Source organism: Onychostruthus taczanowskii, unplaced genomic scaffold (genome assembly GCF_017590055.1).
Source record: "Onychostruthus taczanowskii isolate IOZ18803 unplaced genomic scaffold, ASM1759005v1 scaffold14, whole genome shotgun sequence".
NCBI classification, from domain to species: Eukaryota; Metazoa; Chordata; class Aves; order Passeriformes; family Passeridae; genus Onychostruthus; species Onychostruthus taczanowskii.
This window is the reverse complement of record NW_024498573.1, coordinates 14421250-14446227: the sequence shown is the minus strand read 5'-3', so window position 1 is coordinate 14446227 and position 24978 is coordinate 14421250. Positions and strand designations below refer to the sequence as shown.

At 40.8% G+C, this 24978-nt stretch overlaps 1 protein-coding gene across 2 annotated transcripts in view; it reads left to right on the top strand.

Moving 5' to 3' along the window:
* The window catches only part of SLIT3 (slit guidance ligand 3), a 471830-nt gene that overhangs the window by 227554 nt on the left and 219298 nt on the right, over positions 1 to 24978 (top strand). For both annotated transcript variants that reach the window (XM_041397819.1, XM_041397817.1), the window contains exon 6: positions 8837 to 8908. In XM_041397819.1, the coding sequence (XP_041253753.1) occupies positions 8837 to 8908 (72 nt within the window). The remainder of the gene's footprint in view (positions 1 to 8836; positions 8909 to 24978) is intronic.

Here is a 24978-nt window from a genome sequence, read left to right as displayed (position 1 = left end):
TTTGTCTTGGGCTTCCTATCTGTTTCTGCAGTCTGCTGAATATCAGCAGGGTAGATACTGCTGGTCCAATATTATAATTTATTTTTAAAACTTTGATTACAGCTCTAGTACCAGTGTGCCCCTCTTGCACAGGTGCACTTTTTACCACAGAACAGAATAAAGGCCCTCTGATAACTGGGGCTGAGCCATAAACAATGCTGTTTTTCTCACTGCAGTGCATTCAAATACTTTGCAACTCATTTCTACCTCACTGGAATGAATGGAAATTCGAGTTGGTTTTACTACCCGTGGATTCTCTATAATTTTTATTACTTTTTATATAGCCACAGGAATATCTGCAGTGATCATACAAACAAATTGTATAATTGGCCTTTTTCAGGAGAACTTGGTAAAAAAACAAATCCTAGATCTTTACACATGTAATTGCTACTTAATCCTAGGAAAATCTTATTTTCTTAGCTGAAGTACAGGATCACAGCCTGAATTAAATAAATACTATTGTGATTACTGTTTTCAGTGTACAGTGTGATTATTAGGTACACAAAAAACATTAACTGGCAGTGGATTTTTTCTTTTAATATATTAGTAAAGTGAAAAAAAAATTAGTATCAAAATATTCATCATTAACAAGGTTAAGGCAGATCAGTCAAAAGAGAGTCTTGCTCCAGATGCTGATCAGTTATCCAAAGACAGTGCATGTTTTATTCTTTATGATTTCACATGTTTATCTTCTAAAATAAAATCTCATCATAATTTAAAAAATATATGACCAATGAACTGCAAATATCTTTTTGTTTAGAAGTCAGGCAGGGCTGTGGAGGCTCCTGTTTCTGTGGGGAGATCAGAGGAGGGTGATATTGCCTAGTGATGTTTAGAATTTGCAAACCCGTAGGATTTCTTTCCAGTACAGTTCAACAGACAAAAGTATAAACCCCCAAACAGGTCAACAGTATAAAACCAGTGCTTTTTAAAATTACCTTAAAATAAAGGTACCTCCATATAGCTGCATTTCTATTTTAGAAAGTATTAAAATTGATAAGCAGTGAGAGAGCTTTTGAATTCACATTGGTTTAGCAGCAAGAAAATATTGACAAAAATAGAAAATGATGGGGAGAATCATTCCTTTCTTCTGATGTCAGGGCTTCAGTTCCCCCTGTCTGAGGTGTGTGGTGTCCTCACTACATCACATGAGTGCTTCTGTCTTCTAATCTCACTTCCAATGCAGTTGGAGCACTGGCTGGTGTGGGAGCATCATTGCCCTGGGAGCCTTTGTTTTGTCAGAGGCCCAGTGGTGCAGGAGAATTCCAGAGGAAAGGTTTTCCTGTCAAGATGGATCTGTCTCCAGTGGTGCCAGAGGCATCTCTGCTGGCAGAACACCCTGCCCACACGGGAAGGTTCAGCGGATGGATGGCACAGGGTGGAATTCCTGATCTGGGACACTGATTGGGAAGGGTTTTCCTGTCTCTTCCCGCCCTCTCTGGAGCACCTGGAGTCCCATGCTGCCTCTCTTTGTGTTCCTTTTTCACCTCGATCAAGGAAGGATTAATTATATTGATACATGTTCTAAAGCACTAAAACCCTACATTAAATGCTGCTAACAAAGACATCTTCTTGTCATGCATTAGTCAGAGCCCTATCCTGTTTGTAGTGGGCTGCTCCTCTTCAGGAGTTTCCTCTGAGTCCGCTGGCTGTTACTTACCAGTTCCTGCTCCCTGACATTTCCAAAATTGAGTGTAAATACTTTGAGGAAAGATTTTACTTTCGTGTGTATGTTCCAAAAGACAAAACAGATGCTGCTTTCTAAAATGAAAGCTCACCATCAGTCTCAGGATGGGTGGTTTTAAAATAAGAGTCTCCCAAATGCTGTCTGATCACTATTTTCAGAGCTTTTTGGAAATGGCAGGAGGAGGGAGGGAGAACTGTACAAGTCATAAAGACAAATGTTGCCTTTGATTGGACATTAGCATTGATTAGTTTTACAGTTTATTTTAAATTATATAAAAATATTTACTCATCTTCTCAGAGATATTCTGACAGTTTTCTTTCAATTTGTTGGGTGCAACAGACAACTGTTGCACTGTGTCTCAGTGAAGCAAGGTGGGGTTTGGTTGTTTGGGGTGTTTTTTGTTTGTTTTTTTAAGCAACCAAGAATTTTAAAAACCTCTAATGAAGAATTAAGTAATCTCAAATGAATATTCTATGTTCTTTTAAACATTTAAAAAGACTTCAGCATGTGCTGTGTGATCCCTGTGGTTATATCAGGAGAGAAGTCACGAAACTGCACAACTCCATGAGCTTGGATCCCTTGAAAGATCTCTATTTACAGATGGTTTTTGAATTGTCCTTGGAGAAGGTGGAAAAGATGATGATAAAATAATCTTCTGCTGAGATCTTTTTCCTCTGACTCCTTAGTGAGCACTCCTCCCAAATCTAGAGGCTCTGGTTCTGCTCAGTGTGCTGCTCTCCCCAAAGGTGTGTGTGACTGGGGTTATGGGGCTGCATGGGGCTTTGGGCAAGTGCTGAACCCTACAAGTACAGAGTTAACATCTATCACTTCACAGTGCAACTGCATCAACACAGAAATCATGGTGTTTATCTTCTGGAGACTTAGCAGCAATGCTTGTGCAGCAGTGCGTGACTGTGTGAAAGCACTGAGCACTGCTTTAATTGGAATTTTGGAGCCAAATTCCCTCCTCAAAACAAACAAAACCAAACCAAACCTGTGTTTCGCCCACAGCCTCCCAGAGCAGGACCTGAGAGCCAGCTGTATTGTATTTAGTAAAACACAGTCACCTTGTTGAGGGCGCACAGCATCTGCAGGACCCGTTCTGTTTTGCAGAGCTCAGATGCTTGTCACCCTCTTTACTCTTCGTGCACTAGTGGGAGAAAGGAATTTTTTTTTCCTTTTAGAAAATCAGCAATGATGCCAAGTTTCCACAGAGTAATGCTTTACAACACTGCTGTTGTTAAGCTCTTGCCTTGTAGCCCATCAGCAACAACACTTTTCATTTTTCCTTCAGACAGAGCTACAAGTGCTGCTTTACAGTAAATACCATTTTTACACTGACCCTGCTGAGAGGGAGAAGCCATTCCTGCACTGAGGGCACTGAGGTGCTGATGAGTGTCACACTTGCCACAGCTTGTTCTAATTACTGTTGGAGGGACCTGATTTGAGCAATGCATTTCCCACCTGGAAGATGATAAATAACTTGAATTCAACTTCCTTATTTATGAGACTCAAAGTTTCTAAATTGTCCTTAATAGTTAACTCAGTTATTTTTTAATCTATCTGTAGAACAGGAAAAACTCTAATCCTTAACAGTTTTGGAAATACTAGGACACTATCTCCTAGGTAAGAATAATATTTAGTTGTTGAAATGCTAAATATTAGTTTTAATTAAAAAAAAAGTTTAAAAGCTGCCATAGAATTTTGGTGGAGCAGGGAAAATCCTTTGTTCCTTGCTGGAAATGAAATGCATAATATTCTGTGCTGGAATTTTTACAGATATAATTAAACTCATTTTCCCCCCTGATTTTCTAGGTCTTTCCTACCTCATTTTCTCTTGCAGACTTTTCCTGTAGATAGCATTGGTCCCCCTGCCCTGTCTGAGTGTAGGAATTCTCTTCCCTCAATTTTGTTCTATGACAAAGCTGACTTGTATAATTCCTCGCTTTATTGACTTGCTTATCTTTTATTACATGTTACTTAGAGATACCTATTATTTTTGGATTATACTCTCTAATTTTCCCCATCTGTTGCTCTTTAACTCCTTAATTGTTTTATTTAATTCAGTAAAACGTTGCAGGATAGAGTTTATGTGTAACATGTTGTACAAATTAAAACTAATTCTAATGAGACAAATTGCAGTGACCAGATTGTGTTAAGTATGTGACCTTTAGTGAAGTAGTTCATCCTAGTTTTAGCCCAGTTGTAAAGAAAATTTAGACTGAAGAATTACACTTTAAAAATGCACAAAAACCTCAGGAAGATTTTATTTTATTTAATTTTAATCAGTGCATTGGACTGAAATGTTTTAAAGCCAGGAATCCTAGTTTTTAAAAGACTGTAAACAGGCTACCAACAGGGATGAATTAATTATCATTTCTCTCAGCTGCACATTCTGTAGCCAGAGCAAAGCTGATGGGCAAAGTGCTAATTTCTTGGCATTGCTGGCAGCTGGCCCTTTTTATAAAATCAGGAGTAGTGTCTTTCATTAGTTCTGTTTTGCAGAGCAGGTGAACAATATTAACTTTCCAGTATTATTCTGGCAAGAATAGAGGATAGGAAGCAGTTTTATTTTGCACTCAAGTCCCATATCCAGTCAAAGAAACCAGTGTTTGTCTTATGGTTTTGTACCAGCTGCTGCAGAGAGCTGTGTGAGCTCCCCTGACTTAGTCCAAGATGCAGATGAATTGTGGATAAGCTGAAATGCTTCTGAAGAAAGGAATCAGCTTTGTTAGGTTGGATTCTTCCTGCATTTTAAGTACATGTGTTAATGGTTAACTCTGTGAGTTTGCAGTTTTGCTATGGAATCAACATACAATGAAATGCTGGGGAAGATACAGGTTTGGCTGTGCAGAATTTGCTCTGGGTGACTTGCTCTTTAAGTCTTTGCATTAAAGTCTTTAGACATTAAAGGCAAGCTGAGTTCTTTATTGGATAACACTGTATGGTGATCTCCCAGCCCATTTGAGTGGGGGAAATAATTAAAGATTAGTGTTCAACCACATTAAATACTTCTTAATCAAGCTGGTTTTCAGGCAGTTGCAAAAAAATAGTCTTTTTAAATTTACAAATCTGTGTGTTAAAAAAGGTTGAGAAAATAACTGGTAAATACTCAAAGGGTGGGTTTTGTTTTTGTTTTTTGGGTTTTTTTGGGTTTTTTTTGGTTTTTTTGGGTTTTTTTGTTGTTTGAAAAGAAAGAAAACCTAAGCACAATGCCATCACTGCTGATTTTTTGGTTTTCATATAATATATGTTATTTTCAATACCTGTGTAATTTTGCAAGTTGTATTTAAGTAGTTGGTTTAATGTTTTAGATCTGTAGTTCAAATGAAGATTCATTCTGTAGATGTTCATAAGGTCTGCTCTCCAATTAAGTGATTTATGTTCTCTTCCTGGCAAAATAATAATAATAAAAGAGTCTTAATGTATTCTGTTGCTCTGTTAGAATGTTGAATTTCCACTTAGGATGCAATAGGCAGCGTTAGAGCAGAAGCTAAAACCAGCACTACAGCAAAGACTGCAGAGGCACTTAGGAAACGTCAGCACTTTTGGATGGGTTTTTTTTCCTTTTCCAATCCTTTTATCAGTGAGGCACTTACAATTCACATTGGAAGATCAAGAAAACAATATTAGACTTGCAGAGGGAGTTCATCTGTGTCCAAAGCATTTTAGCCAAATTCAAATAAAATCTAAGAAAGGTGTTGGCTTGTGCCAACTCTTGCAGGAGTCTGGGTTGGGCTGACATGTGCTGTGAGCCACAGCTGCTGGGTTTGTCAGCTCCTGCCTTCTCCTCTGTGCAAGTGCCAATCCAAGCTCTTTAACATCTCTGTGGCTCCGTTCCCCCAGCTCAGAGAGGAGGATGCTGTTTCCTCTGGGGGTTGTTTGCTGTGGAAGCTGTTGGATGAGTGTTCTGCTGCCTGTCTGGGCTGTCCCCACCACTGCAGTGCACCAGGCTGGGGCCGGCTGCAGGCTGGGTGTGCTCTGTGCCCTGCTGCAAAGCTGTGAAACTGCACAGAACCTGCCTGCATTTATCAAAGCAGGAAGGACAACTGAATCTAGAAATGTTTGCTTAGCTCAACACATCTGTTTGACCAGGATGCAGATGGGCATGTTCTGGTTCTGTTGGGCGCTTTCTCCCAGCACAAGAGGGACTCTTGCAAGGAGGGTGCTGCTGATGGACTGGCACGTTCTGGTTTGTCCTCAGGTCAAGTGATATCAGCTGTCTAACTGCCTCTTAGGGTGAAGGTTTTGGGAAGTCTGATTTTCCCTAAGTCTGGAATTTTTTGGATTTCCCCTTTAGGATACTTCATGCTCCCCCCAGGCACTGGACTTGACTTCCATTACAGAAATAGGGGGCTTGAAACTTCTGTCTAAGAAATAGGAAATCTATTAGTAATCATCACCTTTTTTTTTTCCTTTTCAGGTTTGCTGTTTATTTTTCTTGATTACTGCCATATTTTTCCATCTGCTTTTTAGTTTTTTTTTTTTTGTTTTGGCCTCACATTAATTTATCTGGTTTTCTACGGGTAATATTAATAACTAATATTTATTTTGCACACTATTTCAGTAAGCTTCCCATTATGTCTGCCATGAGAAGCAGGGAATAAAAAACTGGAACTTTAGGATAAACTCAGCAGACAAGTTTCTTGTTAAAGCCTTCTGCTACCTCAGAGCAAATTTTGTGAAGTGCACAGGCTGAGCCTGCTGGAAGTTTGCATGCTTATTAAATGTGCTTAACAAAACTCTGGCACAATGTCAGGAAGCAGAGAAAAACTCCTCTTGACCATCTCAAAACAGGATGATTATAATTGCGAGAAAGCAGTTACAGAAAAAGAAACATTGGTGAATTTTCTTCCATGTCACTAATGCCATGCAGGCTGTCAGTTCTTCAGCCCACTGGAGAGATTTATGGAATCAGTCCACGATCCAGGATATTGAAAGAGGCAGGTTTGTTAGCTAGAAAAGAGAGCCTTATAGAGAATAAAAAGAAGGTTTTCATAGAAAGGTTTTTTACAAGAAGGTTTTCATAGAAAACAGATTAACTTCCTGCAGTCCCTTGGTTTTGCCTGGCTGCAGGTTAAAAGTTGAGCATAAAGACAAAAGCAGAGATCAGATATATAAGTTAGCCCTTGCAGAACACAACAGTGTTATGAAATATTGCTTAAAAACCTGATTTACTTTTACACATGACTTGAAATGCACAATAAAATACCAGACAAATGCAACTTGAGATGGTGGATTAAGCATGGTTTTATTTGACCACACAATTCCACTTTTTCAAGCCCATTTTGTTCTGCTTTGCCTGTGTCTTCCTTTCAGATCTTACTAATTTTTGCCTTGCTAAGCCATTTTGTCACACTTTTACCACAGCTCTGCTGTGCCTCAGTGCCACACCAAAGTGACAGCTTAAGACTTCCTCCTCCTGGGTCTGAAATACCCTGTACTTTGTCTCTTCTCTGTCCGAGTTCCCTGATCATTTGTCTGGGTTGAAGGTCTGTCTTTAAAGAACTAATATTTTGTTGCCAGCAAAATAAAGGGAAGGTGAAGGCAGGGTCAGAGTGTGGATCAGTGTTAAACAAATTGTGAAGGTCACAAAGAATTTTAATCTGACTCGAAAAAGAGACTTGTATCCAGCAGCACATTTTTGTTTGCGCTCTTCTGAATGGACAATTGTGGCTACTCTGAGAATTTGGTGTAGACTGCATGACTGGTATAAATTGAATTAGTCTCGTGACAAGGACATAGTCCCCTTTTTTTCTTATCTGCCTGATGGAAAGCAGAAGAAAGCCCTGCGTGACACGTCTTGACCCACAGTGTCAGTGTGGGCTTTTGTGACAGGCTCTGATTTCTGGCCTCTCATTTGATAAAACCAATTTGGTGGAGGCTACAAAGGAGCTTGCTGAACACTAAACGTACTTACAGAAAAGGGTGTCTGTGGGTGAGTAGAGAGGGCTGCCAGCCGCTCCTCATCGTCATTACAGAGCCAGAGTTTCTTTCTGGAAATGGGGCAGAGCCTTGGAGACACTCACCCCAAACAATGCACTGTGCAGCTCTCTGCAGGCTCACCTTTATTTGTCCTTTTGTCATCACTGAGCCTTCCCTCTCCTCTATTTGGTTCTTTCTTACATTTTTCTCTCCCACTCCTCTGCCTTCCTCTTTTCTTCTTCCATTCCTGTCTTGCCCCACCCTTTGTCCTTTAAACCAGACTGAAACCTCCCCCCCTTTTCTGTGCTGATGGGGCACCCACAGGAAATCAGGGTAAATGCTGTTTTTCCTCAGCATGAAAACATCCCAGCTTTCTGGTTTCATGTCCATTTCCCACCCATTCCTGATGCTCTCCTTCCTACCTCCACTGCACTGCTGGAGGGCTGTGAACCTGGAACTATTTATAGTTCATCAAGGGGAAAAGCACTCAAATGCAGGCTGGGAAACAGGAAAATGTTACCTGCACTCACAATGCAGATCAAACAATTTTTAACGTGCATTAAGTACTAGAAAGACTTTTTGAATTGTGTTGATTGTTGAGGTTTTTTGGTTGTTGGTTTTTAAACAAGGTTAAAAATTCAGTTTTTCCAACTGATACATAGTGCAGTGGGATTTTAATGCAGTAGATTAAGATCTTTTCAGTGTAAATTTAAAAGGCTCACAAGAGAATGATTGTCATGTTTTTCCTGAATATTAACTTCAAATAAGAAGTTGTAATCGGAGCAGGAGTAACCAAATATTTTTGCAGTCTGTAAACAAATAGAAGCATGCTGAGAAAATTACATTTACACCACAGGGTTGTGACTCCAAGGCATGAGATTTGGCTGCAGGTACTCTGACAATGAATCATGGCATTGTGCCAGCATCACCATCACATTTGAGTGATGTTTGCTCGAAGTTCTGTCATTTGTATGAGGAATTCTGGTGATTTTGGTTGGAGAGTCATTTCAGCTCATTCCATAGACCTCTAGAGGAAAGAAACAAAATTGAAAACACCATGTGGTGTAACAAATCCAGCAACATCTACTTTTCCAAGCACGTGGAGGTTCCATTAGCTGATGCAGATTTGAGAAATGTGTTCTCTTTGTTAACACAATGTAATTTTTTTTCTGTTCTCCTTTTCAGAGATCTGAGCGAAAACCAGATAAAAGGAATCCCTAGAAAGGCCTTTCGAGGAATCATTGATGTGAAGAACTTGTAAGTGACAACTTCATTAATATTTGTGGTGAAAACCTTTCTCCTCTTGTTACATCTGGTTGTTACTCTCAGTTTGAGTACCTTGTGTGCAGCTCCGTGCAGCACCAAAGGGACCCTGGAGGTTTTTGTCAGGGTTGCTTTGGTCCTCATGCCTGTGAACACACCTGGGGAGGTTTTGAGCTGAGGAAAAAGAACAGACTCAAAGACTTCACCCCTTCCTGCAGGACTGTCCTAGAGCAAGATGTGCATAGGGAAGATTACTGGTAGAGTTTGGGGATGGAGTTGAAATGTTCTGCTTAGTTGAAGTTTTCTGTCCCATCACTTCTGTCAAAAGTAAATATTACGTACTGTGGCACTCAGGCACAGTGGCTGAGCACAAATATCAGAAAATGAAAACTGCACAAGCTTTCACAGCATGTATTTAAATTAAAATAATTTATAAAAGCCTTTTAAGAGAGAAAACAGGGCTGTGGTTTTTGTGCTAATGGAGCCAGATTGTCCTAGCCTTTTGCTGTAAGGTAGCCTGAAATGTGTGCAAAGACTTTGAGCTCTGTGTTTCCAGAGCTGCTGGAGGCTCTCACAAACCCCTTTTTCTGCACACTCACACTGTAACCCACCCTTGGCTTTGTTGGAGTCAGCACGGGGTGAACTGAGCAAGGAAACAACAGCTCCCGGCTTGGCAGGCTCGGGATTTCCTGGGACAACCTGCAGCCGCTCTCAGAAGCATTTCAGAGCCATTAGAGTTAGCACTGTGTTACCACACCAGTAGCTGAAAACTGATCTCCACTGTGTTAAATATTGGAAGCACTGCATAAACGGTGTGGATTTTTTAAAATTGAGTGGAAGGAACAGCTAAAGGAGATCTGAAAAGAAGCCCTCTTCTACAAACAGTCTTGCAACACAGCCGTGCTATTTTCAGATCTTGCCCCAGTGAAATGCTCTCAGGCACTGATGTGATCTCTCGGACAGCCTGAGAAGGACCAGGAGTTGGACTTGGTGATCCTGATGGGTCCCTTCCCTTTTATCATGTCATCATGAGTTGTACTTGTATTGTGTGATCTTATAGGAACAATGGATGGTATTTTGTTTCAGAAAATCAACCTTTCTCAGCTGTAATTCACTGTTGTTGTCTGACTTCATCTCAAATAACAGTTTGCATTCAGAGTTTGGGTCACCTCTGACAAGCTGTCACAACCAGAACAGGTGTTTTGATTTATGCACCCACTCTCAGTGCAGAAGGATCCAGGGTTTCTCCTTTCCATGAGCTGGTACCAAGGGGTGACTGGCTGGAGTGCTTACAGGAACTGTATAAATGTTGGGATTTCAAGCTTTAACAAAAACTTGTATCTGTTAGTTAGGCAGTAACTAAGTTTTTAAGTTTTTTTGAGTTTTGTTGTAGAAGACACAGTATCAGAAGTACTTCCCTGTAGCTACAGTTTCTGACTTCCGTGAGCACTGAAGTTATCACAGAGTCATAAAATAATTCTTGTTTGGAGTGTTCCTCCAGTCCAGCCTCCAGCTCAGCAGGAGCACAAAGCTTGGTACTCTAACAGATTGCTGTTGTGAGCCATAAGTACTGATTAGTTAGATCAATAGCAGGAGAAGCAGACTTTTCACTCACATCTAGACGTTCTTTCTTGGTAAGAAATGTACAAATCCTGTGCCCAGGGTGGTCCATAGCACTGTTGCTTCCAGACACAGATGAGTGGCCTGAGACTTGCTGAGAAAACCATGGCACAGTCTTGAGCCAACCTGCTGCTGGAAATACATTAAAATTTCTCCAGCAGAAGCTCTAAGGGTGTGATGCAAGCTGCACCGAGTTAACAGTTAAAGCTCTTTAAGCAGTGAGCTCAAACATGCTGATTCCCATTTTCAGCCTGTGTTTGGCAGCCAGGTCTCTCCCTTCTGGGTCCCAGCAGTGACCATGGCAGTGAGCAGGGGCGTTCACTGCCTGAGCAGGAGAATGAGCCTGTGCCTCGGGGTGCCAGCAGCTGCTGGTGACTGTGACACAAAGGTGCTGATGGCACAGCAGCAGGGTGGGCTGTTTCTATGGTTATCACTTTGCAGATTTCTTGTGCTATCTCAGTGTTCTTCCGCTTTATAAAGCATGTTTGGAGAATTTTGGGTACAAGAAATAAAGCTACAAATTGTCACATACTCCCCAGCCCTTTCCAATTTAGATTTAGAATTTGTATAGGGAAAGGCTGACATGCAATGGCCTCTATTTTCATGGCTTGACCTTTAACATGGCCTCACATTCTTCCAGGTTCTTCCAAAAGTGTCCCAATGTCATAGCAAAAAAAAAAAAAAAAAACCAAAAAAACTCTGGAGATATTATAATAGGGACACAGCAAGTGCTAGACCAGATGGAAGTCTCCAGATTAATGCTGTCTCTAACAGCAGCTTGGAAAGCTTCCCTCAGGACAAAATGCAGAGTTGATGCAATAGACTGAGCCAGGGCATAAATTCCTTTTGGACACCAGCTCTGAAACACGCAGCCTGAGGGCTCAGTATAGATTACAGTGGGTGCCATTTGGAAACCCTGTGAGAATTACCCTGTCCCAGCACGGCCATGGCAGTGAGGGACACAGAGTCACAGGTTGTCTCCAGCTGGAGCAGACTGGTGTAAAAAAAATCTTCCTCCAAAGGCAAAGTGAATCAAGAACAGTGAATCAAGAACAAGAATTTGCTGCATATGTGAAGCAAAGAGAGTTTTTGGTGGTGTCCCTCAAGCACCAGGGCTGCAGAGCTGGCTTGATACAGGAAAAAAAAAAATTTAAATTGTTGAAATTATAGGGGTGTGGGGGGGTAATGTTATAAAAAGCATTGATCCAAGATGTTTTTCACTGTCTTTCTTTTTAAATGATAGAAGATTTCTGTCTTTTATCTTTCTCTTAGCAGAACAGTGAGCCCTGGAAAATGGGCTTGGATTAGGGCTGTGGTAAAGAATTTTAAATGTCAGGGAGACCAGTGTTTTTGCACAAGACAAAGCCAAAGCAGAGGCTGGAGTTTTTCAAACTCCTAAGTGGGGGAAGTTTCAGTGTATAAATTATTTTCATATTAAGTGTTTTCTGCTGTTTGAGTACAAAAATCAAAGAATCTGCACACAAATAAATTAATGGGTCTATTTCTAACTGAAATGTAGAAATAATTATACAGCTTTTAGAAAGTTTCACTAGCACATAATGTCCATTACCAGTAGTGAATTTATTTGGGAATTTGGCATAAACTGACACTTTGAACACGTTGTGGAGTAGATGCATGAACTCTGCTCAGTGGCCCTAAGAGCTGAACAGGAGAGGGCAAGAGAGGGCCAGCCTGCAGAGCACACCTGTATTCAATTTCTGTTACTTATTACTCAGAGAACAGGAAATGTTTCTTGCAGGAATCTAGCCCCAAGTAAGCACATTTATTTCAAGAATTACAGTATATGGGTTTGGGTCTTATTCAGCTTTGGGCTAACTCAGCGCTGTCAGCCATGGCCTTCCATCATAAAAATATATAGAGCTGCTTCTTGGATTTCTGCACGTTTCCCCTGCTCCTATCACATCTTGGCATGCAGGGGAGTGTTCCTCTGCTGAGGCATTCCTGCAGTTGCTCAGCCCACCTCACTGAGGGCAGCCCTCAGTATAGTACAGGGATATACAGAGCTTGGTGTTAGGAAGAAAATCCTCCCTGGGCAGGCCCTGCAGCTCTGCAGGCTGTCCCTGGATCCCTGGAGGTGTTCCAGGCCAAGTTGGACAGGGCTTGGAGCATCCTGGGATTGTGGAAGGTGTCCCTGCCCATGGCAGGGGGTGCAACAAGACAATATTTGTGATCCTTTCCACCCCAAACCATTCAATGACCCTACAAACCTCTCCCAGCCAAGGCATGGAAAACAGAAATCCGTGTGCTGTGTGGATGCAGGGAAGAATGCCAGGGCAGCAGGGCAGAGGTGAAGCCACCCTGAGCAAGCAGCCACCGTGTGGGAACACCACTCAGAGCTAGAGCCACACAGAACAGCACAGGCACTGCTTTTTCCATCAAGGGTTGCTGCAGCTTCTTGTTCTTGATTCACTGGAATTCAGTTCCATCCATATTCAGCTCCTGCTTTTTATCTTTCATAGGCTTTGGCTGTAAGATTCTGTACAACTGGGATTCAGGAAGAAAAAAAAAAAAAGTTGACAGGTTCATGTGTCGTGATAATACAGGCTCACAGCATTTCTGTCTGCATGCTCCTCAGCCTCACCTGAGATATAGCTCCTATCACTGCACCTGCAAGAGGCTCTCCCCGCATCCTGGGACCACTTAGCAAATTGTGGGTAATGTCCTCCTTGATAGCCCTAAAGGTTCTTGTGGAGGAAGAAATGAAGCATTTAGATTTGTGGGTTTAAAAATACAGAAATACATCAGCACATGTGTAACGTTTAACACTTCTGCAAGTCAGTACATATTTATTTTCCTAGTGGTTAAATTACCTCTGCAGTGTGGAAAATCAGAGCTCTGTGAGTACTGTAAAATATTGTTGTACCTATTAGTTTCAGCTCCTTATTTGTTAAATGGCTTTTCCTGGAAAATTCTGTTACTTTTTCTGATTGCATCTACTATTAGCATCAATCCATGGGACTTTTACAAAAATTAAACATCTCAGTTGCACATTCAGGTTTTGGAAAAAGCTGAACTTGCTCTCTACATTGAGAGGTATTTTTGCATTCACCTACACAAAATATTAAAATGTTCCTATGTAATTTTTTAAACCATCACAGCTGGCTCTGCAGAGTATATTTGTAGCTCCTGCCATTCAGCCATAGGAAAAATTAAACATACCTGTCAAGTTAAACTAATGAATAAACTAATGAATGAAGGAAATAATGGTTGATTTGTGTGTAGCCATTTCACTAGAAGAAAGCAAGTGATTGTGAGTTATTTGCCATACATAAATATGCAGTAGATCTTAATGAAATGTTACACTACAAAACATAACTCCTTTAGTCTGAGTTCTCCAGGGAAGCTATTATCCAGAGCCCTCTGAAATTCCTGGCTGTAGTTTCTTGACATTTGTGTACAGTATTCAGTGTTTCTCTTGCTGTTTGCAGTAAAATAAAACTAAAGGAGGAAGATAAACAGTTGGCCAGATTTTCCATTCGTTTGGTGTAAAATCTGGAATAAGCCTTCTGAAGCCAGTGGTTGGACTCAAATAAAAGCAAAGAAATGCCTAGAGGAGAACCGATTATCATGTGTTGGGTTATATATTTGCTTTTGTGTCTCTCAATGGACTGAACAATATGTATCTATATTTGATTGTGTGCATTAAAAGCTCAGTATATTTTAAATAAGAATACATGAAAATTTAAGGAAAGTATGTATTTCTATTATGGAACAGATTTCAGGTTGTTTTGACAAAGCACTGGCTAAACAGGTCAGAGGCATGGAAAGAGCTATTTTGAATACTCATTGAAGATAAGCCTTTTGCACTCTTTAGGGGGCAAAAAGATCACATTACTTCAACTGTATAAATTTGTAAATAATTTTCCTCCTCCTTGTCCGTAAATTCACACTGCACTCAATGTATTCCAACAGTGTATTCCTTTCTGCCTCCTGTAATTGGACTTCATTGTGATAGTGACCATAATGAATTCAAGAGAGATCTCTGTGGCCATCACATTTGCTTTCCTAGAAATATCATTGTCATGCAGCATTATTATAACAATAAAATAACAAGTTCCCAACTCACCACCTTCTATGGAGAAACACCACCTGCAGCGTCAGTTAATTTTATGAATACATTAGTTTGAGCTTTTGCCATCTGTTCTACCCCTTATAAGAAATGCAAGAAGCATATATTTCACAATTAACTCGTTAAAAGGATATGATTGATTGGAATGCACACACATGTTCCCTGCACCATGGTTAAGGTCAGATGTGCAGAACCAACCAAGAACTCAGAGTCGTAGCAGAGGACATTTTGTGGGACAGAAGTGCTTCTCTCTTGACATCCTCACCACGCACACAGGACCAGCACATCAAGTGACACAGAGGGGTGACACTGGTTGCTTCATTGCTCTCTTGAGAGCCGTGGCCCAGCCCTGCAGGGGCTCCCTCGTGGTTCTGCTCAGGGAGCTGCTGCTTTCCTGCCTGAGGTCACCAGGTGTACAGGAACCCTTGGCCTGTCTTTCTATTCTATTCTGTTTGGAATCACTAACCTCTAAAATCTACCTGCCCGATCTTTCTAAATGGCTTCCCTTGTCTGTCTTATAGTGACGATAAGAGAAAAAAAGCAAGAAAGCTGAAATGGTGTGCAGGCTGGCTTTGGGCAGGCAGGAAGGTGTAGGGAGGAATTGTGGGTTTTGTGTCCCAGCTGTAGGTGCTTTCCTGTTTGCTCTGGTTCCATCAGGAATATCACAGCTGCTGCAGCCCCCGCCAAGAGAAAGCCTGTTAGGAACATGGAGATGAAAACTTGAAATTTAGTTTAGAAACTGCGTTCTTTTAATCACAGTTTTTTCTCTGCCTCCAGTGAATCAGCAGAGGTTTCTTTCTCTCTGTGCTGCATTGGAGAGGTGATGTGTTCACCATCAGCATCTTCCTTATGGTCTGTGGGAGCACAGGATCCTGGGCACAGGGTCTGTGCCCAACCTGAGTCCTGTCCTTGGGTCCCTTCTCTTGAGAGAAGAGTTTTGTGCAGGATGGCTGAAGGTGAGCAAGGGGTCTGGAAAAAAAAGCTAATTCTTCATTTTTGTAGAATATGCTGCACAGAGGCAGTGTCTTCTGAGTAACTGTGCTGAATGATGGTGCTCTCTGGCAGTTTATTGGAATTCCCATAAAATACCGGGGGATTTAAGTGTTTTTACAGCCCTGAAACTTCTGTGTGTCTCTTCTGACATCATAAGGAATAGTCATTATTCAGAATTACCTTTTTGAGAAGAAAATTTCATAGGATTTTTGCAATGTGCACTGAGGCTAAGAGATACCAGTTCAGCAGTGATGTTGCTAGTGAGAGAGCCAGTTTCAGTCTTGATGGTGCATTTGTGTAAATGCTTGGCATTAGTGTTTTTTCAGCCCTTCAAGGACATTTTAAACCGGCATGAAGTGACAGGACAATGAGGAATGGCTTTAAACTGACAGAGAGCAGGTTTAGGTTGGATATTAGGAAGAAGTTCTTCCCTGTAAGGGTGCTGAGACCTGGCACAGGTTCCCAGAGAAGCTGTGGCTGCTCCTGGATCCCTGGAGGTGTCCAAGGCCAGGTTGGACAGGGCTTGGAGCAGCCTGGGACAGTGGAACGCGTCCCTGCCCATGGCAAGGGTGGAATGAGATGAGCTTTAGTCCCTTCCCACCCAAACTGTGCTATGATTCTGTGATCCTGTGGTTCATGTGGTCCTCTGAAGGGTTTGGTCCCGGTCTGCAGGACATTCCTGTGTTCTAGGACAGGAGCTGTTGATAGGAATGCTGCTGCTTGCATTATTCCCCAGCAGCCTGGGATGGTCCCATGTGCCTCAGGGAGCAGTGGAACAGACGTGTGCAGACCAACATCCTGCAAAGTCTGCAGCACACCTGATAAACACTGGACACCCCAAAACCACTCCATAAGTGTTTAAACCTGTGCCATATTTGGTAGTGTGATCAGTCCCTACTTGTATTTTTTAAACATATTTGGGTTTATGTAATCCCCTTTCTCTTGTCCCTTGCTAATAAATGAAACACCAGGTGGACAAACCAGCACAGCACAATCTTAAATCTGTTGAATGTGCTAAACTGTGACTTGGACTTCATGTGAGATTGATTGCACAGATTGAAAATGCGCTGCTGATTTATTTTTTTCTATTTTTTAAAGGAAAACATCTGCTATAAGTAGGGTGGATGTCTGCTCTGTTCTCTTGTCCACTTGCATTTCAGGAAGTGTTTGTTTTCATGGATGTCTGTAGTTGTGGGCTCAACTGGCCACAAGGGACCTGTCACTGACAACTTATTAAAAGCTGAACCATCACTCCTGAGGAACAGATTTCCTCACTATAAAGGTTGCTTTCCCCTGAGTAAAATGTCAGATAAATAAAAAGCTGAAATATCTCTTAAGTGTCTTCTACTTATAAAATAGAAGTGCATAAGCCAGTAATAGTAGTAGTGGAGGATGTATGTTTGGTGGCATTTAATATTTTTTAAATTTTCATTTTACTGAACTAATCAGAGCTGACTACCTCCATAATAAGGTTATTCATAATTCTGATTTACCCAATTCCTGTATCCTGGATATTCACTTCAGTATATATTGGTTTTAGTATTATTTTTTGGACAAACCACAGATTTTTTTAATGTTTCTTGAAGAAGTAAAACAAACATCAATACCAATTGTTTTCTCCTTTTCTGGAAATGTATTTCAAGCATTATTGAAAGCCTGCACTTTAATTGTTGATACGGTAAAGTCCTAATGCTGATGACAAGAAAGATGAAGTATCCTACACAGGCCTAAGTCATCCTTTGCATCTACTTCAAATTCTGTTCTGATCTTCCCTGTGCTTTATATCTTGCATAATTTATTGCCTTCTCCAGCCTGGGAGGGGTTCCTTGTGCAGCCATCAGCAATGAGCCCTGTTAGTGTTCATCAGTGGGGTTTGAGGAGTGACATGGATGTGCTGTGTCCCATCAGGAACACAACACAGCTGGGCACAGGGATGGAATCCTTTGCACAGGAGACTGAAAAAGTCCAGCCCTCGTGTGTCAGAACCTCAGGCTTGATGGTCACTTTTACAGTTTATCTTTGATTAGGTAAAATCCAGGAGTCTAGAGGTTTAAATTGTATATAACTCACTTACCTAAATGGGACATTGGTGGAATTTTTTAAACAAGATCATAAGCTCTGGGTCCAGAGTTTGATAAAAGAAAACCTCATCCCTAATCCTGAATGGGACCCATTATCTGGGGTTTGAAATCTGCTACAAAAAGTCTGGGTGACTATTGCTATTTCCAGAGATTACTTATCTGCTTACTTATTTCACTGAGGTCTGCTCGCTGCTTTCTGGGCTGCTTATTCTTTTATCCTAATGAAGCACAGATACATTTTGATGCAGCACCCATTGCTGAAGCACTGCCTTTGTATGAAGAATAATGAATAGCAGATTTGGCTCTTTTCTGTTTTAATAGACTTACAAGAGTCTCTCTGACAGAAACAAACTCCAGAAAATACCTTGATTTAAAAATGGGCTATGTGGTATCCTTACTGTCCTTTTGATATAAAACTTGATTAAAATGGAATGTGACATCAGTTGAAGAAGTATGAAAATCAAATTTTCTTTATTACGTACGTGTTTAGGCTAACCTATGCCTACAGTTTATCTTTGTATAATTTATGCTGACTTTGTGCCATGCCTTAATTTTGAATACATTTGTTGAAGATTTCCTGTAGCATTCATCTATGATTGTCAAAAGGAAGTTTTATTCTAAAAAAAGAGATAGTACTGGTTTAAATTATGAATCTAAATAGCTTCATAACCAGAGTGAACTCTGAATTTACATCATTTTTATGATAGCCACACCATTCCAGGTTTATTGATTTTGTCATTTGCTTCATTACATTTAATGCAAACCTTTTGTATGAAATTATTCTGGTGCTGTGCTGGCCACGGAGGGGTCAGCATGTGCAGTCTCTAGCCAAAACAGCACAGCAATATCATTTTAGTGCAGACTCCATGGAGAAAGGGGGGTTGTAAACACTGTCCACCAGCAGAACAAAGTTTGCCTTTTCCACTTGACCTTCCCAGCTGGATGAAGTTAAAACCGCAGCTTGAGTTGTCTTTTTTCCACTCTTTTGTCTCCCCCTGTGTTTGGCTTCAGCTCTTTGGTCAGTGTGACAAATGGCTGTTACTGGCCAGAAAAAGCAGTCTGGGGGTGGGTTTGGGCAGAGCCTGCAGGGTCCCTGGACGTGCCAGGCTGTGCTGGAAACGCCTGGCAGCGCCAGTTCTGTGCCCACGGAGATCTCCCAAAGGAGATGGTCTGCAGGGGTGCTGATCTCCTGCTCAGAAGCTGTTCTCAAGGGCCACTCCTTTCAAGGCAGAGACACTGGGATTCTGGGGTCTCCAGCAGTTCCATTTTGATGGGATTCAGTTCTGATACTTGGTTTTGTGAACAGGTGACAATGTGCCTGGATTTGATGTGCTTTTTAAGGGGTCCCTGCCCATGGCAGGGGAGATGGATCTCGGTGATCTCTAAGGTCCCTTCCAACCCAAGACATTGTGTGAGTGTATGAATAAAACTTCTGGAGCACTTTCTCCAGATAACACAATTATTCTTTTTAACCTAACTTCATTTTAAAAAGTGATGCAAACACTATGCAAGACAGTTGAGTAAATGGATCCTTGTTTTCCCAGAAGGCAATGACTTAGGCTCAAAAATTAATTTCAGTAATTGATTGGGGGACCAGATTTCCTGCACCACTCTTCCTTGACCAGAAAATGAGATGGATGTCCCCCTACTTTTGACCTCAACTCTTACCTCAGCTGCAGCTTTTTTCTTGACCCAAGCCATCAACTCAGCTGCAGCTTTCTGTGTGAGAGCAGAGCTGCCTATTTAAAACAAGCCTGTGCAGCTTCTTTCCACATTTAGAGCCCAGAAGGGAATGATTACATTTCTCATTCAGTGATTCAGTCTGTTCCAGGACTTTGCTATCCTGCAGTTGGTGGCTCCATGAGATAAAGAGTAGAAAAACAAAGCCACCTGCAATTCAATTCAATACAAAATTGATAGGCCTTGAAAGAAAAATATTAAACTGTAATGGTATAACTGTAGTGTAGAGTTTTTTCATCACAAATTGTTTTTATGTGAACATATGCTCACTGTGCTTGTACAGCCAGGGATGTTACACAGTCCTTTTAAACAGCTCAATTGCCGCGTCACTTGAAAATTTCCGCAAAAGCAGCTCAGGTCATGTAAATCCTACATGGATATTAAAATTAAGATCCTCTGTAGGATTTTCTTATTCAAAAAAAACACCAGTGTTTTTGCTTGGATCTGCAGTGTTTTCTTCCTGTGTAAAATAAGGATCTAAATCTGAGTGAAGCACAGAGGGAATTCTCAGGCACTCAGATGTCTGTTATGGGATTAATAGAAATAAAGTTGATTATCTAGGTGCAAATCTGAGAATGGCTTTAGTATAATAGCTTTGAGGTAGGCAAGAATAAAACCCCTTTTGTTTAAGACCAGATGACACAGGGGGAGTGGAGACAGCAGCAGTGGAAAAGGCTGTGAGATGATGGTCTCATTTGTACAGCTGATTTCTGCTGCTGAATATCATTTCCCTCCACTCTTTTTTTCCTACCAGAGGCCTGTGGGATCTAATTTTGCTTTTGTTTACCCTTTGGTAGTCCCATAAATGTCAAAGAAACAAATGAGAGAATTCCATCTTCATGAGGAAGTAACCTCTGCTCCAGTCTTTTGTGGGTTTTTTTAAAGCTCTTTTTGAAGTTATTTTTCCAACTCATTGAGCAGCACAGTAGCACTGTGGTAATGTGCATACACAGCTTGTCCAAGGTGCATTTTCACACTTAGAACTCTTCTTTCTTTCTCTCGTTTGACTAGGGAAAGCAAGGGTTTTGGAATTGTTGATTTGAAGGAACAGCAGAGTTTCATGAATGAACAATCAATATTATTTCCCTGTATCAATTCTGCATCAATATCCTGTCAATCACAAGTTGCTTATGAGGCAGTCATGATACCTTAATGCTAGAATATAGAATGGTGTTTTAAAAAAAAAACCTCAGAAAAACCCCAACCCAAAAGCAAACCTCCAAACCCTAGAATTTAACTCATTTAAAGAGATAATGGGCTGTATAAAACTGAGGTGTGGTGCACAAGAAATCTTAAGGCAAATGATTTACATTAAGATGCTCATAAGCAGTTCTTACTGCATTTCCATGAGCCCAGCATAAAACATCCAGCCTGCCTCTCAGGGCAGCAGAACAGGGCTCTCTCATACACATTTAAAAATGGCATTTTGTGGCATGGGGTGGGAAATGGAGCTTTCTGGTGTGAAAATTGGTTTTAGAAATGAGGTTGACTTTTTTCCCCCCTTTTTTGTGTGACCCTTGAGTAGCCTTGTATGCGAGTTTCACCCTTGAACCTACTTTATTTAGTATTTAATTTATATGCTTAAACTCGGGTCATATGCAGCAACAGCTATTGATTAGGTCCTGCTTTTAAACCCAGTCTTAGAGGGAAGATGACTGCTGCAAAGAGGTCAAGTGGTTTGCCTGAAATCATTCACTAAGAGGGACGCACAATTATCTGAACCATTTGAGCAGGGGGTTGTTGTTGGGGGTGGATTTCTAGTTTGGTTTTTAGCTCTCTGCCTGCAGCTCTCACTGCTTTTCAGAGATGTGGTGCTCTCCCTTCCTGAGGAGCAGCTGAAAACATAATTAAGGGTTAATGTTCAGGCGGGGGGGGGAGAGCAGCCAGCCCTTCACAATAAGTTGGGCAACAAGCAGAGCTCTCAGGACAGGGACTGAGAAGGATGGAGAAATGTCCTGTGAAGCCAATTGTTCAGGTATCCTCTTTACCTCCTTACAAAAAAATTTGTTGCTTTGATTGCAAAAAAGAAAAAAATTTGGGCAGGGCTTTTTTCTGGCTGTTTTATTTCAGTGCTGCCACGTCTCAGTAGGAATTATGTTTTTGAGGTTTTGTCTAAAGGGTCAGGTGAGGTAACTGAGATTGTGATCCAAACTTGCTGCCAGGTCCTACCTGGGAGTCCAAGTTTTCTTGCATGTGGCATCCTTTTTGTCACAGAAGGCTGGCAGAGGAAACAGATGTCTCTTTATGAATTAATTTATGGACTAATGTCAGGAAAAAATACCCATAAAATATACACCACCTAGCAAGGAAATTTCAAATTCATCTGGATTAAAAGTTAATTTTTAAGATTCTTTGATAGTGGCTTCAAGTTTGTAAGGCTTGTAGAATTCTTATTCGGTGACTAGTGAGTAAATGTGAATGAACATGTCAGAATATAAGCATTTATATTTAAGAAATTACAATGTCTAGGATTACTTGAAGGTTGTTTTAATGATTTCAAAAGGAAATACTTTTCTTAAAAAAAATTTAAAAGTAAAATTTGTGGAGAAAAATAATGAAATCTGTAACTTCTACGAAATTCTTTACATAAACCTGCCTCTACAATATTTTCTGTTAATAATCAGAAGTGTAAAAATAATTTAATAATACTGACCATATGTCTAACAGTAAACCATCTTCTATCCATATTTTTGTTTTTAAATTGGGCATGCAGTTATCTCAGGATGCTGGTTTTACCAGTTTTTGATTAAATAATACTTTCACATTTAAATTCATTACAAGTCCTGCATTTATAGATAAAGTACAGAGTTTAAAGTCACTCAAATCCCGTGCAAGATGGAGTAAATCCCTTTGGAGGTGACCTGTCCTCCTGTTCTTCCAGTGTGTTGTTTTGGAGATTATGGTTGTCCCTTGGTCCCTGGGTCTCTGCACTGGGATGTTTCAGCTCCCAGGTCGAGTTACTCCTTGCCCAGCAGTTTATCCCTCCAGCAGATTGTCAGTCCACAAGGAAAGCTGGAAGAGCTCAGCACTGCAGCCTGCTTTTCAGCTCTCCTCAGGAATTAAGCTTCTGTGAGGATATACCAGTAGGGATTTGATGACTTTTCCTTTCAGGCACTGCAGCCCAGTAAAACACCAGTGCTGTTATACATCCTTCACCTGTATCTTTGTAAAGGTACTTTGGGGCTATAATTTCATCAGAATGATCTCTTGCGCTGTGTTCAGCCCTTTCGATACAAACTCTCCCTCCTGCATGTGGATGCTGACAGTCTGGTCAGAGAGGAAGTCGGATAAACTTTCCCAGGCATTGTTCTGGGGGAGCAGGCTTGATTTTATGAAGCCTTTCTTTATGATTTTTCTACCTTACTGCAATATCTCCTGGGTTTTGTTTATTTAAAAAAAGGAAAAGGCCATGCATTCTGATGTGAAAGCAGTTGGTTCTTGTGAGGGTATTATTTCATTAAGGTTATCACAGGTTATCTATTAGATAGGGGGTAAAACACATAAAAACAGATTACAATCAGCAAAACTTATCAATTTCTATCATGCCATTTCTCCATGTTTTATCTTAGTATTATACCTCTCCCAAGGCTAGAGAGGAACATTTTAATTTGGAAATTATATAGGTTAGTGGAACTGGAAGAGATTAATTCAATTCCTGAAATTTTGTAAAACCTCATGGTGCTGCTGATGGCTCTGGGGAGGAGGAATAAATATATTAAAGGGTGAGGGACTCAAATACTACAGCCATCCCATAAATGCCAAGAATAGATGGATGCCATTTGTTTTTCTGAATTAAAAGAAGCAGACCTATGGTTACATGTAGTTGGAAAGAAACTCCCTGGTGAACATGCACAAGAGCTGTCACATATGCTCCGTGCCACGTTCCTCAAGGATACATGGCAGTGCCACATTGATTTGGTAAAACATTGTTTGGGAAGCTGAGGATCTGCTAACAAAAACTGAATGTAGTCATCCAAACATATTGGGTGCTTACGGTTCATATGGGTGTTCAAATAGAACATTTGTTGCAAAGTGCTTGTAAACAAAAATCTGCAGGATGGAATGCTGTCCTTACCTCAGGTGACAAACATTTCACAGATGATGTGAATTTGGTGCCTTGAAAACAGGAAAGCAAAATGGTTTTTTTTGTCAACTGTGATCCAGTTTGGTGTTGATTCCAGAGGACTTTCCAAGGTATTTAAAAACTGATGAAATTACTAGGTGCCTAGATAAGCAAGAAGAACATTGGTTTAGATTCCCCTTTAATCTTTCAGGTAACTTATTTTGGTTCCTACAATATTTTTTGGGTTTTGTTTTACTTTTCTTAAAGATGTCCTCTTTTTTGTTCTAGAAGCTGGTTATCTTTCCAAACACTTGCTCTAGTTAGCTCTTTTTAAGTGTTTTAGGCCTTGCTTTATTAGGTGCAGGTGTTTCACTGACAGCCTAGGTGAGTTTGGGAAGGGCTCTAAACCTGGTGTGGACAAAGGAGTGTGGTGGCAGAGGGGAACACAAGTCACAGAGGCAGAGCTGGTGTGACAACTTCAGAAATATGTCATAGAATGATTAATTTGGATATGAACAGCTACTCAAGGAAGAAGAATAGGTCTTCAAGTTTATGTCCAACTGCCCAACAAACACTCCATGTCTATGAGTGGCCTTAGGAATGGAAATAATGAGGAGTCAACTGCAGGCTGGCCTGCTCAGGACTTGTATGTGACAGAACAGCAGATTTTAGTGCTTATTGGAGCCCTTTGCCACTCTTCTTAGTTTAAGAGAAGCGTTATTTGCTTACTCATATATAAATACATGTATATGTAACTACCTAAATTACTTATATAAGAACACAGAGTGCTCAGAAAAGTGCAGAGTACTATTTTTATAAACTTAGTACAAATATAAATCAGCATATAAAAGCACATAGCAAGATTTCCCTCTTTAATTACAGTTTTTGTAGCACAAGCAGGTAATGCAGTCATCCAAAGCACATATTGTGTTAACTTATTTGTTTGAAATCATGCAGAACACGCAAATTTGGGGCAATGAGGTATACAGACAGACTGTAAAAGTAATTCCAGTGGGACTCTGGATGGGGAACTTGAATTCGTTGCCTTGAGTAGTGAGAATGAAGTTTGATGTGAATGCCTTAAAGGCTTGTGAGGTTCAGGCTGAATTCCAGTGTCTCTCTCACCCTTAGCACCAATTAATCTAAACTCACCCATAATCTCATCTAGAACTGATTACAAGTCAGCCACAGCTCTGACATGCAAAATGGGATGTGATGCTAAGAAATGACAAATGCAAAGACTTAAAATCACAGGATCAGGGCTTTGCATATGCATTGAAGCAACCACTGGACAACAAATTTCAGAGGGTTTTACAGCCATTGCCAGCCCTGTTTTATATCACTAAGAGGGCAACAGCACAGGGCTGTAGTTATGTGGGGTACTTGTGGCTGCTGCTCTTCCTCAGCTGACCTGAGAAATCAAGCAGCAAAGCAGAGAAAGGGTTAGGAGTCAGGATTTGGAGCTGCATGTCATTAG